Source organism: Rhynchophorus ferrugineus, unplaced genomic scaffold (assembly GCF_030347505.1).
Source record: "Rhynchophorus ferrugineus isolate W39M unplaced genomic scaffold, kcgeb_rfMv2 rfM1, whole genome shotgun sequence".
NCBI lineage: Eukaryota > Metazoa > Arthropoda > Insecta > Coleoptera > Curculionidae > Rhynchophorus > Rhynchophorus ferrugineus.
Window position 1 is genome coordinate 26787743 of NW_027472580.1, and position 15993 is coordinate 26803735.

Genomic DNA, 15993 nt, shown 5'->3' on the forward strand with positions numbered 1-15993 from the left:
CTACTACAAGTATTTTATATTCTACTAAATACACACAAGTATTTTTATAATAAATATAGGGTCCCAAATTTGACAAAACAAATATTAACAAAAGTAGATACATTTTGATTTATATGTATAACGGATACAATGTTGTTTTCGTATCTGTTGTCGATAAATTCTACTATCGAATATCGTTTCTCAAGTTTCCCGGCTTGTTTATCTGCCAATTAAATTTGGAATAGACGTTCCAGCGTCTCTTATAAAGCTTCCATCACCATCGCAATATAATAGAATAATAATTGACAGGTTTCGATCATATTTCGTATGAACATTAATCTTCCGTCACAAGAGGAGCGACAAAAATACCTTCGACTTTAACGTATATCGACAAAAAATATTTTTTGTTTACTTTATTCGATATATATAAAAGCTAATAAATATTACATTTTTTAGCTCTTTATTTATTTTGTCATATATTTTTTCCTCGTCTGCGTATTGTACCTGTTTTTTTTGTTCTATATTTTAAAGTCTCCTTTTATCAACTAGTGATTTATCTCGACTGGACCTATAGTTTAACGTGGACTCCGAACCACAGTCCTCGGCATTAAGCCTACCGACTGGCAAGTGACCAACCTGACAACGAGGAACCAATCGTCCCAAAAGACATCCGGTCCTACCCAGTCTGGTTACTGGCGTGACTGGTATCATTTTCCTTGCCGGATTTCGCACTCTTGTCTAGGACAATCAAAAATATTAAACAATTACAAACATAAATTTGTGACCATGTCCCAGCAGGTTTCCAATCCGCGACTATCACAACAGTAGGTTGCTTTTACCACTGCGCCAACCAGCCGATGCTGATTTTTAAAAATAATTATGGTAAAATTATTTAAAGCAAATTATATAATAGGTTCATGGTATATTTGTAAAAATTACGTACCTAAAAATGTTGATTTCAAGGAAAAATAGATAACGGGTAGAAGAAAACCAAATGAATAAATACTGAATAAATACTAAATTGTAGTATATTAAATATTAGTATGGACTGTCACGTAAATTCATATTTTATTATTTTTATTACATTTTAAAATTGCCACTTTTCAGCCAGAACAAAATGTTAAAAATATAATCTGTCATAATATATGTTCATAATAGACTAGAGATAACGCTGTTAGTTTTAGACACTCCAGTGATATTTTTCGTAAATATAATATACTATTTCTCAACGAATATATATTATATAAGTAGTTTAATTTGATATCCTGTAAATCATCATTTAAATGATGTTGAATGATGTTGTTTAAATGATTTAAACAACTGTGCGTGAACAAGGAAACAAATGATGAAATTATTTTGGTATTTCTTCATAATTGTTGACTATACATAGATTCATAATAGCAGAAATTAAATATCACTTCAGATATCCTGAAACTACACCAAAGAAGACTGATTACCTTGTAAAAGCAAAACGCTATATTTTAAAATCATCGACAATCGGATATAAAAAGCTATAAAAAGGAGTTTATTAAAAAAATGTATACAATACATATTAATCAAAATATTTTCATTATTTACAATTTTTTCCTATATTTCTGCCAATAGCGCAACACCCTTTCGAAAGAACGATGTTGGTTTTACAGCGACCCGATCAATCATCAATCAATTTTTATCTGCATCGATCTGAACAAGTGATAATCAAAAGACGCTATATCTGGTGAATACGCTGGGTGCAGCAAAACTTGACATATACAGTGGAAGATCATTCACGATGATGACTTTGCCTCTATTACTCACTATTGTTAGCATCTTTTACAACAATACGAATTCAATTTGTTCAATTAACGTCGCTAGACATCTGAATTAACAATTTCAGCAGCTCGTATTCGGTTTTAACAGCTCGTAATGCACTGCACCTAGTTGATTCCACCATATGCACAACTATCTCACGACCAACTAACCCCATAACTTTTTGGATTTGGTATAATTAATCTACTTTTTTTCTCCATTTACAATATACCACAGAAAACTCTTCTTTTTTTACTGATAGTAGCCATAGTAGCCGCTTACCACCGTTTTAAATATTTTCGTTGACTTGTAAATATCTGCTAACCCTTGATTCACCAACTACTAAATTATCGAGAAGTTCAGAAGTTGTCAATTGTGTTGTGTATAATAAGTTCATTGTTTTCGAGCTTTTCGGTTCATTAGACGGTTCTTTGTTACTGAGTAGAAGTCACTACCTTGAAATTGTTGATACCGATATCCACAATTTGGATATGATGCAGGAGCTTCGCAATAAGTTTTTAAAAGTATTTGATTCGCTTCGGCCACAAATTTCTTCAAATCATATTATCGAAGTAAGGAATGTTGAAAATGGAATGTTTAGTGACTTACAATTAGCATCTGTATACATTGAATAACTCAATATAGAATGGAAGGTTATTATTTTATGTAGATATTTGTCAAGACCGTCGTATTTAACAATTAGGCCAGATTGTTTAACAGTTAGTTACATTGATACTTCGCATTTTCAACAATAAATTTCGCTGATCAAAATACATGCAAGCACCTAATATATAGAAATATACAATATATATAATATTAAATTAATCATAATTGTTCCAAATGCAATATAGATAATATCAAAGAACTATTATATAACATTAAGCAATAAAATTTATGGTAATTTGGAAAAAAATATATTAGTCCTTTTATTTATTCAAGAAATTCAAATTCACTTGTTAATATTAATTAGATGCCAGAATAATAAATAATATTCACAATATTGCCAATTAGTAATATGTCATTCTGTAGTTATCGTTTAGTGATATCAGTTATTACGTAAAACTTATGAATTGCAAGCATCTTTCAATTTTAATTTAATTCGTAATAAGTCTCTAAGTATAATGTGGTCGTGCAGTCAATACTTTGATTAAGGAATCGATTTCATCGTAGAGCACAAAAGAAAATGTTTGTAAAAACTTAATTTCGTTTCTATTACACAATTATTAAAAAATCATATATTTTTAAAATAAAACATTATTGATTGTCAGATAATAATTACCTTAATAGTTAATGCTAAATTGCAAAATTTGGTTCCATTAAAAAAAAATAGATATTTAATTTCTTTTATTCAACATAATTCCCTTCAAGGCTGATACACTGATTATAACGACCCTCCAACTTTTCGATACCTAGGCCTCAGTTTCAGTAGGCCTCTTCATTCGACGAAAATTTCTTCCCAGTGAGTATTCTTTTGAGATCTGAGAACAGGAAATAGTCGCTGGGAGCCAGATCTGGAGAACACGGTGGATGAGGAAGCAATTTGAAGTCCAATTCATGGATTCTGATAGTCCTTTCTTTTTCAAGGTAGTCAATGAAAATTATTCCATGCGCATCCCAAAATACAGACGCCATAACCTTGCCAGTCGACTGTTTTCGTTGCATTTTCCCACGCTTTGGAGCGGGTTCATCGTGTGCAGTCCACTCGGATGACTGTCATTTGGACTTCGGAATGAAATGATGGATGTTTTATCCATGTTTCATCCATTGTCACATATCGAGGCAAAAACTCGGGTTTATTACGCATCATCTTCAAACACTGCTCCCAATCATCAACTCGTCGTTGTTTTTGGTCAAACGTGAGCTCGCGCGGCACCCACTTTGCACAGAGCTTTCTCATACCCAAATATTCGGGAATGATATGATGAACACGTTCAGTTGATATCTTTAGTGTGTCTGCTATTTCATTAAATTTCAATTTACGGTAATTTAAAATCATTTTGTGGATTTTTTAAATGTTTTCATCGGTAACAACCTCTTTTGGGCGTCCACTGCGTTCACCGTCTTCGGTGCTCATTTCACCACGTCTAAACTTAGCATACCAATCCTTGATGGTTGATTTTCCTGGGGCTGTGCCCGAATACTCGTCATCAAGTCAAGTTCTTGCTTCAACTGTATTTTTTTCCCTTCAAAAAGCAATATTTTATCAACACGCGAAATTCCTTTTTATCCATTTTTTTCACAATAACAAAAGTTGCTTCACTCAAAATGCTATAATTCACAAACTAATGATCCGAGAGTTGTCAAATTTATACACGTATCTTTTGAGGATTAGGGCTAACTAAATAACATATGGATTAATTCTAGTAGCGCCATCTATGTGTTAGGGCGGAGACTTTTCAATTGACCTGTTATATCAAATTTACCTAATATTATTCATAATAAAACAGCACAGGCATCTGATTACATTGTATTCGAATGAGTTCTAAATAAATAAACCTAACCAGAGGGCGGCCTAAACAAAGAAATTAATTCAAAAGGATATGAATTCGCTAAAACTTATTTCGCATTATTTACAACATAACGTAGCCACAACAGGAATTCTAAACATACTGTGTAAATTATCATACATAGTTTTGGGCTAAAAAATCGAACATTCGTTAGATTGTCACTATTGCGAATAGCAACCTCTTATCCGTCAAATGCGCTTAACAACTTCAGTGGTGTAGAAGCCGAACTATTGACTGATACCTGATTGATTTTGCTCAGGTTCAATTCGTATCGAATTTAAATTTAATAAGGTTTTCATCCAGGTCTGCCCAGTAATTAGTACAATATGTTTTTGTATAGTTCTATTGTTAAATACCTCTTTACCATCTCTACTCCCTTATAACTAGATTGCTTATTTAGAAGCAGCATGTATACGTCAAGAGTAGAACTAAAAAGTTGATATTTTAATATTTTCACATTACAATATCAAAGTTATTAAAATTCAATTAATTTTAAAATAGTTGTATCACTCTAATCCTGAATCGGAAGAAGAATTTTAGGAGTGGAGTGCGTCCAGGTCTTTCAGAAACAAGTAAAACAATGAATTCAGATTATTGTTGTAACCTTCTTAATCAATTAGATGCAAAAAATTCCGTGAAAAACTCCCGGTTTATAGAAGAAAAATACCATTTACCAAATACCAACACCTAGATTATGTTCAGATCTGGCTCTTTTGACTTTTCTCACGCCCCAAGAAATTCTTTCCTAGAAAACGATTTTCATCCTACCAGGAGATAAAGCTTTTATTAATATCATATTAGCCGGTAATTGATCAATTTAGTTAATCAATTATTATTGGGACAGAAACACAAAACATAAAATAATAATAGATTAATTGCCTCATTGTATCACACTGATGTCAAATTAAAAGAGATTGCTACTCAGAGATAATTAGATATCATCTTTGTTTCTATATGCTATATGTTAGTAGTTGTTAACAAATTGCAAACAATCAAAAGTTTTATTAAATCATCATGGATAACACAGGTCTTCTAGAAAAAAAATCTAAGAGCTGTTTAGTTTTTGTGACGCAATATTTATGTTTTTGGGTGTGCTGAATCTAAAAATGTCTTTCTTTTTTAGGGCGATACGTTTCTTGATAATTTAGGTAAATATATTAAACGAGTAAATACATTAAAATAAAAGAGAATAGCCCTGTGGGAAGGATCTGGAAGGTCTCTCTGAACTATCCAACAATAGTCTCATATCATTGACACGCATTATTTTCCTTGATATCTTTTCTCCAACTCTTTAAGGTCCGGATGATATCGTCCCCCTTGCTCTTCACTCAAACCTCCCAACTTTTCCAGAAAGTAGAGGAAAGAAAATATATGAAAATTCCTATATATGTAAAATATAATATAAAAAAAGATATTCATTGTTTATAGTTTGGATTTTTATAATTGCCAATATTTCTCTATGGCCTCTTTAAACGCCCTTTTAAAGGCGATTTATGTTGGCTGGAAAACACCTTCCTTCATCTATGCTTCTGAGATGCCTGGTAATTTTGAAACTACATATTTGAAGCAATCCCTATCTTTGGAAATTTCTTCATTAATCGCAGCTGTATCTGCAGAAGTGGTAAAAGAACTTTATGTAAATACTAATGTTTCTTGAAAGACGTTCTTTTCATCATCTGTAAACATATTCGGCTCCCAATCTTTTTGGTCCAGTGATTTTCTCGGTCTCAAGTATTCCACATGCACAAAAAGCAAGTGAATTAGGATAACTTGATCTTCAACTGGTGTCTTGTTCGAGCAACATGCACAGAATTTTAATATTATCACAGGTGCAGTTGTAACCATGGTCTTCATATTTTAGTTTGCCAAGCATCAATTCCAAGTTCTTGTAGATTTCTTTTTTAGGGTAAATGATGTGGCTCGGTGAATGGAGGTAAAACGAAATGAAACAGTGGTGTTTACATTATGTAACCGTTATTTATTGGCTATATAAAAAATGTGAAAGATACAAATGATAAAACGGATGGCAGCGGTGTTACCTGGAGACGAGGCTTGGGCAGTCGATGGTGGCTCGTCTAAACCAAACGATGATTAAGCACTGAATGAATGGAAATACCCTTCAATAACAGCCCAGATAAACGTCTCGGGGTTGCCAGCTAGTCATTATCGGGTTCTAGTTGGCGCTGCTGGCACTCCGCCATTGTTCAACATCTGGGATTATATTTCTGGGTATTTTGTAGACCGTTATTCCACGATGTAAAATTCGACATGCCTCAAGGTTGCTACACTTTAATCTATGAATTCTTTGACACTTTGATGAATCTATAAAAGTACGCCATTTTGCTATATCGTAGTGGACAATGCACCCATCAAACATTCAATATTGATGCAATACACTAATTCGTCCTCTTGGACAAAGTAGGTAGTGAACTCTGTCTCACGAATCTATACCAGGAGGAAAATATTCCTGGCAAGAAGTAAGTTCTGGCTTTTGAGCCTTAAACCAAGCTGGTATTGGAATTTTGTCATATTATTTTTATTTTCAGTCAAAATACTTAAAAATCACTTTAAATTTGTCTGCGCTATCAAATTTTGACTTATTGATTTTTTTTGTTAAACTATAAATTTATATATAAGTTATGAAACATGTAGGGTTTTAGACAAAAGCATTTATTCTGAAAAGGAAGGAAGTGGCGAGTTGATCGAATGACTGCACAGGAAATACTGCCGATCTAAATCTATTCTAGGGTTAATATTAAATATATAACTTATTAGAAAATATATATAAAAGTAACTTACTACGAAATAATGTTTAATTTACGATACCGATGGTTCTAAAATACGATAATAGAAAAATTCAATATTTTCAAAAAATGTTTTATTATTATACAGCGTGATTTAAAAATTATTTTCTTTTACAGGTTAAAGATATATGCAACGAACTCGAGGTCAGATCTTTGTGTCACAAAATATTGCAGAACGTCTCCATGTTACTGCACGCCGATCGTGGATCACTTTTCTTGGTACAAGGTGAACGGGGTAATGGTTGTTCGCCTCACCAAGAGAACGGCTCCATCACTCCAAGAGGACGATGTCTGGTAAGCTACCAAGCTGATGGAATTCAAGACAGAGCTTATTTATTTTTATTTGTATAGGTCTCAAAATTATTTGATGTATGCTCACGCAGCACCTTAATGGAGATGGAGAAAAAAGACGAAATTCGAATACCATGGGGTACAGGCATTGTGGGATATGTGGCGGAAAGTGGAGAACCAGTTAATATTCCTGACGCATACCAGGTAAGCTTTTAATATTTTACTATCAGAACAAAAATATAGCCCTTCCAGTAAACCAGTTTGTAAAAATTCGTTTTAAACTCGCAGCAGATTTGTCTTTCTCATTTTACTCTAGTTAAAAAGAGACAGAATGCTGTCGAATGCATCGGAACGTGTAACCGAATCAGAGTATAAAATTCTATTTCTGTTAGTATTAGCCGACCCCATTGTCAAATGTCTACAATATTCTTCAAAGCATTAGTGATAATAATTAGAGGTTACAAACAGTCTGCATTCCGACGTGCAGGCATCGTAAATTTTGATGACGTGCATTGACTGTTTTATTGGATAGACTATATGTTGTGATTTGTACGTACTGTTTGCGATTAATCAGTACAAAGTTTTTGCATTCCATCTTTCTGAATCAGTTATGATCTACAAAATATAAGATTCTATTTTTTTACAATTTCATAGCTTGATTGTCACAACAAAACTACATAAATATATTAAATTAATATAGATGACATTTTTTAACATATGGAAGGTAGTTATTTTAAAATACATAAAAAAGCACTTATAATCCTCCAACCACTTGTAATAAGAAATGTATATGGATAATATTTCTACTTAAGAATAATATATTTACACAACAGTCCGCATACGACAGCCGAGCACTAACCATCTAGTCATCAAGCTATTATTATTTAGCATTACTTAACATTTTTTTATTTAATTGTAAAACGTTAACTTATACTTTATATATAAATAGAAAAATACATTATCACAATCTCCATATGTGAAAAAAAAAAGGAAAACAACATTTTTCTTCATATTTTAAAGATAGTCGTTTTACTTCTAAAGCGCCATAACAGCCGATGGGCTGGTATGCTTGTTACTATTGTTTTTTTAATTAAAATTATATTACAGTAATCAGTATTGGATATGTATGGTATGATATTTATATTCCATAAGAACTTAAAAACTCTCGCTATGAGTGTTTTGAATGTTTAACCATTTTGAAAAAATATTGGACAAGCATTTTACTGAAGAATTATTATTATTTTCAATCAAATTCTTCCTACGCTTGTTGTAGGGCCATTCACATGCGATAATCCGATATGCTTGCTTTTTTTAATCAATCCTATTTTCCTTAAAGCGAGTGATAAAAAAATGCTTTCCATTTTTCTTCCCTCAATTAAGCCAGTACCATTCCTTATTCATAACAACGAGCATCTTTGACTCCCCATATGTAACTCAACCCTAAATGATTGATAATTCTGAACTGTATACCGAGATACCATTTTCCATTGAGCATTTCACCATCCCTGAATTTTATTACCTGTATGAGTTATTTATTATCTTGTAAATCAGAATCGCCATTTTCGACCATTACAGCATGGCTCTTGTTCTAAGGTTATACCATATCTTTCACCAGAGCTATTTTCAAGAAATTTCTTCCCACAAAAACTTTATTTTTGTTATATTAGCTCTTTATTAACTTTACCTCTCCTAAAACCCACTTTATTCGCCATAAAATCCAGCGTATTAGATAGTTCTATTTAATTTATTGTAAAAAACATCACTTTTTGCTTAAACCATTACTTTTCGTTTGTTCAAGTCGAGATCTAAAGTTTCATACCCACACCTATGGTTAAAATAACTAGCATTTGATGGACCTACTTTCATAAGTTCACTTCACATAAGTTTAAAACTTTTTTTTCATACATATTATAATATCTCAAAAGATTTTTGTCTCTTTACGGTTTCGGGTAAGTCAACTGATGCCGAGTAGTTTTACTTTGTACGACGATTTTATGTTCACCTAACCGGATCATAGGTATCCTTGGCTCTTTTTAGATGTCGTCATTTATAATATACCATCGGCCGTTAACAATGCTGTGAAAAAATTGCTTTGATAAGTCTGGATCATATTGATATTGGATCTTTGCGCAACCTCTTAGTTGCATATCGTAAATTCACACTGGTTTCAAAATTTGTTTATGCAATAACAATTTCTTGAGAGGTAATGATTCGAATCATCATCCGAGCAACTACAGCCTTTTTTAAACCTCATACAAAGTTCTATTCGTTTCGTCTTAATATGCTCTGTCACTTTTTTGATATTTAGTGTCATGCCGAAGTACTTTACTACTCAGTGATGTTAGTAATGGTTGTGTGTTATCTATAACTGTGTTACTTCTTCCTATTTAGACATATAAGGACTGGTATAAGTACAACCTTAGTGTAAGAACTCGTATTTTGTGGTGCATACCGATATACAGTATAATTTGTTATTGTTTATTTTAATTAAGTAGTTAATAACAACTGTAAGGTATAAATAGTTTGGTACTACATCTTGAAAAATTATGTACAGTATAATTTACGGCAAAACTTTTTCATCTTCCTATTCACATTCAAAATAATATATTTTAAAAAACAAGCGATCTTAGACCTTATCCCAACAGTCACGTTACTCTGAAATATCTTAAAAAAGAGAATTGATCACCAGGCTGGATAGGACCGATTCTCTTCTGAGTCTCTAAGTTGATGGCTTGCCAGTTTGTAGGTTTATTGCCGTTAACTTTAGTTTGAAATTTTAGTTGGTTAGAAATGAGATCACGTAGAATCGATGAGAACAAATAATAACTGGATTAGAATAAACTATGTAGGTTTGAGAAACCCACCAGTTGTGATAAGACTTTCAATTTAAAAGTTTTCAGGGGTTATGCAACACGCCATGTTTCAAAATCTCTAATATTTTGTTTCATATTTATGCCTTTATTTTGCCAATTACACCATTTATTTTAATATTATTCTCATCACATCAGTTTAAATTAATAGCAATTTCTTATGTTTTAATAAGTTTGAGCTAGGGAAGCCGAAAAAATATCAATATTTCTCCGATATATTTTTGGCGGATATATCGATATTTTAAACAAGAAATTAACGATAGTTGTAAATGATCTCATGAGATTTCTCACTCCCCGTTCATGAAATTATTTTTGCGGGAAAAAGTGAGGTTGGAGTGAAAGAAAGTTCATATAGTTAAAAATAATTGTCGACATTTTTTATTCGTCTATATATTGATATCGAAGTCGATATATGGATATTTTTTAAAATATCGATATTTTTCTTCTCGGTTGACATCCCTAGTTTGAATTGCTTCAAATTAATTACCTTTGATCCGGTTCAGGTCATCAGGGCGTCTTTTATCAAATGGATCAAAATCGTCATTTTTGAAACAACAATCTGGGTATGCTATCTCTCATATCAAAACATACCAAATTAGTATATACGTTTCAAGTCATTTTGTGTTCAAGATTATTATGTGATTATAGAGTCGTAGGTAATTTTGAACACGATAAAAAATGGATCCGTTCCAATTACTTTTTAACGCTTGGTTTGTTTACAGGTAATTAAGATAATAATTATACGTAACAAAATGTGTTTAACGTAAATAGATAGAAAATCAGGTACCAACGATTGATATTTTCCGTCCCTGTTTTTCATTTGCTTCGTTTTAAAAGAAAGCCTCATTGTATTATTATAAGATCGGTTTATTCAACTTTCTTTTCGCTAGTTTGGTCGAACCACGTTTTAAACGTGATGTTAGTCACGTAAAGGTAACCATAGGTTTGGTCTAGCCCAAACATCATCTATACTAGTTAGTTAAACTATATCGGCTAGATGCTATATAATTCAATGATGAATATATACGTACTTAAATTATCCAACAATTTGTTTTGTTTGTTTTTTTCTTAAAATGATACATTTTAATTTGGTTAATTTTCCTTAATTTGTACTAACAAAAAATCAACATAGCTTAATTAAGAACCTACACCTATAATAATTAAATTAACAACTCACATACCAGTAAAATATTTGTTTTTTCGAAAATTCGCAAAAAGTCGTAAAATTTAAACCGTCGTGCAACACCTGTATTTTTGTAAAATTTCACGAACTTAAGTTCATTGAGAAATTATAAATGCACGGGTTTCAAGAAATACAGGTAGAAGAATCAATATGACGGTAATAAACATACTCAAATATAAACGGTATTTCCCCAAGTATCTATTTAAATAAAATGTGAGGTATCGTCTTTTTAAAAGTGTAAACATTAGTTAATAACAAAGTTTTGAATAATAAACCTTTTAAATCAGTATATGTCTAGTCTAGTATAGTCTATGTCTAAATCAGTAACTAATCCATCAGTGAATAAAATTTAATAGCAATATTAATAAAACAATTCGTATTGTATGTCATTTTTTTTCACTCAATCAGGCACAAGTCATTAAAAACGATGGTTAAATTGCTTCTCCACTCACCATACTCTTCAAACGTAGTTTCTAGGGACAATTCGCTTTTTTCGGATTTGTAAGACATGTCCCGGAAAAACAAATTTAGGTCAAATGTCAAACCTGAGGCTATTTTAACAGTAAATTCGAATCGTTGTATAAATAAAATCAAATTTCCAGAAAAATAAAAATATATTTCTTAGACAAGAGATTTATTGAGTGATATTTTTTATGGTATCGTATGTTGATGTTACCAATAAGTTCTTTTGTTAAAAAATCAATATATTCCGAATTTATATTTATTGAAATCGACTAAAAATAAGGAAACAAAAAATCAACATATTTTCCTTCATGTTGAATAAATAAATGCAGGAATATTATTAGGGAAGTATGTATAGATTTGGGAAGATTAATTCCAGTTAGAAAATATATTTTTACGGACGGAATTTTAATACTAGTGCGTTCTATGTAAAGTTATGAAAGATTGAATATTAGTAAAAATCCTGAAAAATATTTATGTTTTACTAAGTCACTTCAGAAGAATTAAAGTAGAAAACTATTAATAATAGATAGGGAAACGATATATAAATATAATTCCGAAACCAATAGATATTATTAAAAAAGGTGTTACGTTGTAAGAACATCAATCAAAAAAATGTTATTCATTGTTAAAACTTGTTTGACTTGACTTTCATATTGATAAATTGTTGGTTAATAGAAGAAAATGGATATTAAAAGAAGCTATTCTGACTAAAATGGGTTATATAGGAATTATTTTGTTCACACACGATTTACAGATGGAAATTCGGTTCATAATGTTGTTCGCATGTAGCACTTATACATCCACCTTATGTTTGTATCCAGCCATTTTCAAACGATTTCACGTGGTTCTTTGTACAATGTTTAGCTTATAGAAAAAAATAGAAACAGTACTTATATTATTCCATAATTTTATCTAGATTCCATTAGCCTTTCAGAGCATGGTGCATCATATTACATCGAAATTATCGGAATGAAATCAGTAGAACCAACACTGCACCTCATTAAATCAAAACCATAAACATTATTTATATGTTCAGTCATCTAGTTTTACCTTTATCGAAGAAAAGCTTACAATATAGCGTATTTTCTCTTTCTTGGTGTCCATCTTCAACAGAAGTTCGCGTGTTGTTGAAACAAAACCGAGCTAACCATTCACAAAACACAAAAACAAAAAATAAGTTCTTTTAGTGCTAAGTATCAGATTATCAATATCAAAATATCAATCCATTATTATTTTAGATAATATTCTGCTTGCCCATTCACTGTTAACATCAAGTTCCTACCTTCCTTGGTCTCTCCTACTCTTGAACTATCGTTTTTTTTTAAAATGTATAACGTTAATCCAAACAGTAGCCAATGAAATAATATAATGACACAAATGATGCAAGAGCAAGTTGATTTTTCAAATATTAACTTTTTCGAACGTATTGGACAACAACATGTTCTTCGGTTACATTGCCATTTAATCAATCAGTTACATACATTTAGATGTTACTTACTTACATTTATACATATATCGGTTGTTGACAAACAGAAAATTGAAAATCTTCTGAAAGTATTTTTGATACGAGTCAAATTCTGTTTTTGCAAAATAGCGCGTCATCAAGCGAATTGTTGAAATTCAAACGAAAGTTTCTATTGTTATTCTAGCGAAAATTTACTTTTCGATTATCTTATTTGCTTTATTTACGAGAAAAGTTCTTTCAGTCCCGTGATTTCGTTATAATGTCGGTAATCTTGTTTACCGACTACAGAAGTTTCTTAGTCTGTCTTTGACGGTCTTGCAAATATTTTAATGTTTGTAGCCCGGCTCTCGGGAAAGTTTGGTATTAAAAAGGTGGAGGCTGTAAAAGTTTGTTCCTCATTGTGACCGGCAGCATCTGTTTTGATTCAAATAACAGGTGAATTGGTACATATAGCCATTAATTAACCTGTTTTTGTAAGAATCTGTTATAATAGAATGATAATTTACTTTTATTTAAGCTAAATAATATAATTTCCATTGATTTATTCATTAGATTGTCATCAGGTGACCGAATTATTGTAATTTTTAATAGGAAAACATTTTAAAGGAATGTTTTGAATAAATAGATCACATCTTATAACTGACTTTAAAATCATTTATCTGACGTTTCTTGTAATTTTAAATGCTTTAATATAGGAACTTAATAATAATCATTGTTTATTATTATTATGAAGAGCACTCATTAATTATGATCATGATTTGATGAATAGAGATAAGAAACAGGGAAAGTACCCAACAAAAAGAACAAAACTGATTTAAGGCAACGACGTAAAAGCTGTGAGATGATGATGATGACGAAGAAAACAAAATATGACGCTTCTTTTTCCTACACTAGGCTACAATTTTGACAGAGTAAGGAAATGGCATTAGCGCGCTATATCTAGAATATTCTACTAACTGTTACGTTTTGAACACGCTATATTCTACAAGTAAATCTTCATTATGAAATTCATTTTTTCAAAGTAGTCGTAATAATAATTTTATAGTCGCATTCAAGTATGTTTATTATTCCTATAGTATTTTAAAATCGGTAATAGGCTTAGACTTATATCTATTCTTAATATACATTCATTTTTTTCTTAATTACCATACATTAGTACACAAATCGGTATATAACGATGATATAATCTAGATAATAATGTTACACTTTTCAGTATGTGTCATTTCGTTCGAGTGAAAATAAAACAAAATTTTCAGTTTATCAAAAATATCTGAATATGTACCGACTAAGTAAACTAACCATGCTTCGTCGATTTCAACATGTGAATACTTCTTTCGACGACCTAATACACAAATCCATCGAAGCAGGTTTACCCGAAGACCTGATAATTTTACTGCGTTGCTTTTTGTCGGATAGATCCTTTCAAGTACACATCGGTAATACACTCTCCTGTCCTAAATCAATCAAACCAGGAGTCCCCCAAAGTTCCCTATTAGCTCCAGCATTATTCAACGTTTTCATGTCAGACATCCTAATGAAGAAAGGTGTGGAAATAGCCCAATACCCGTTCCCGTTTTGTATATACAGCTCAGAGAAAACTTCAAATTCCATTAAATGCCACATTTCAATGGTTAAATTTCTGGAGGTTGCAAAACAACCCCCAAAAAAACCCAAACTATAATCTTTCACAATCAGAGAGACATCCGCGCCTACCAGCTGACAGTGGAAAAAGTCTCAATCCCGTGGCAACAAAAAGCCACATATCTCGGCCTCATCTTTGACCGTAGATTTCTATGGTCATCGCAGATAAATAAAACAATCTCCAAAGGCTACGGTGTCGCCACAGTGCTTAACCCTCTCATCTGTAGAAAATGTAAATTGTCTCCGATGATTAAAGTTTTGCTTTACAAGCTGCTTATCAGACCCGTCATGCTATATGGATCTAACACATGGTATTGGTTTATCAGGCCGAAACTAGTGGAAAAGCTTCAGGTAATGCAAAGTAAACTTCTCAAGGCAAACTCTGAACGCGCCATGGTTTGTCAGAAATATCCAAATTCATCGGGAAACTGACACACCAGAAGTAAGACGGTTCGTTTTCTCCTTATACAAGAATTTCCATGCAACCTCAGCTCTCTCCAACAATTTCCACATCAGATCCCTGTCAGAGGCGTTCCCAATCAGGTAACCCCAAAGACTATCCCCCCAAAAGCGGTTCTTCATGCCGCCAAAGGTCCTCACACCCCAAAATAAAGCGCCTTCCTCTCTTATAAATTGAGTTAACATCAGCAAGGAAACCTTTTCAGCTGGTAAACCAGACCAAAAAAAAAAATGTTTTTAAAGTGGTAATTTTGGAACCGACAGGACTCGACGATGATGCGTGTTAAACTAGGTATATAACTAGAAGGACCCATTGGCCCTAACTCAGTCTCTGGTGAAATAATGTTTATACATGTCACTGTCGTATTTTTTAATAAATACACCTCACTACACAACACTACACAAGATCAGGTGGTTTGATTCTTTTGAGTCTGTGTCCTGTCCTGGTGGTATCCAATAGTTGCAATATTTCAATATTCGTATGAGGATGGAGTTTTTCCTCATGCCCCCTTGCAATTCTCTTGATTTCTTGATTGACTGT

General features: G+C 32.1%; 1 protein-coding gene across 7 annotated transcripts in view; it reads left to right on the forward strand.

Annotated features, from left to right (window-relative positions):
* Pde11 (Phosphodiesterase 11) overlaps window positions 1–15993 on the forward strand; it is a 456074-nt gene that overhangs the window by 393914 nt on the left and 46167 nt on the right. For all 7 annotated transcript variants that reach the window (XM_076419154.1, XM_076419157.1, XM_076419153.1 and 4 more), the window contains 2 exons: window positions 7196–7372; window positions 7430–7573. In XM_076419154.1, coding sequence (XP_076275269.1) covers window positions 7196–7372; window positions 7430–7573 — 321 coding nt within the window. The remainder of the gene's footprint in view (window positions 1–7195; window positions 7373–7429; window positions 7574–15993) is intronic.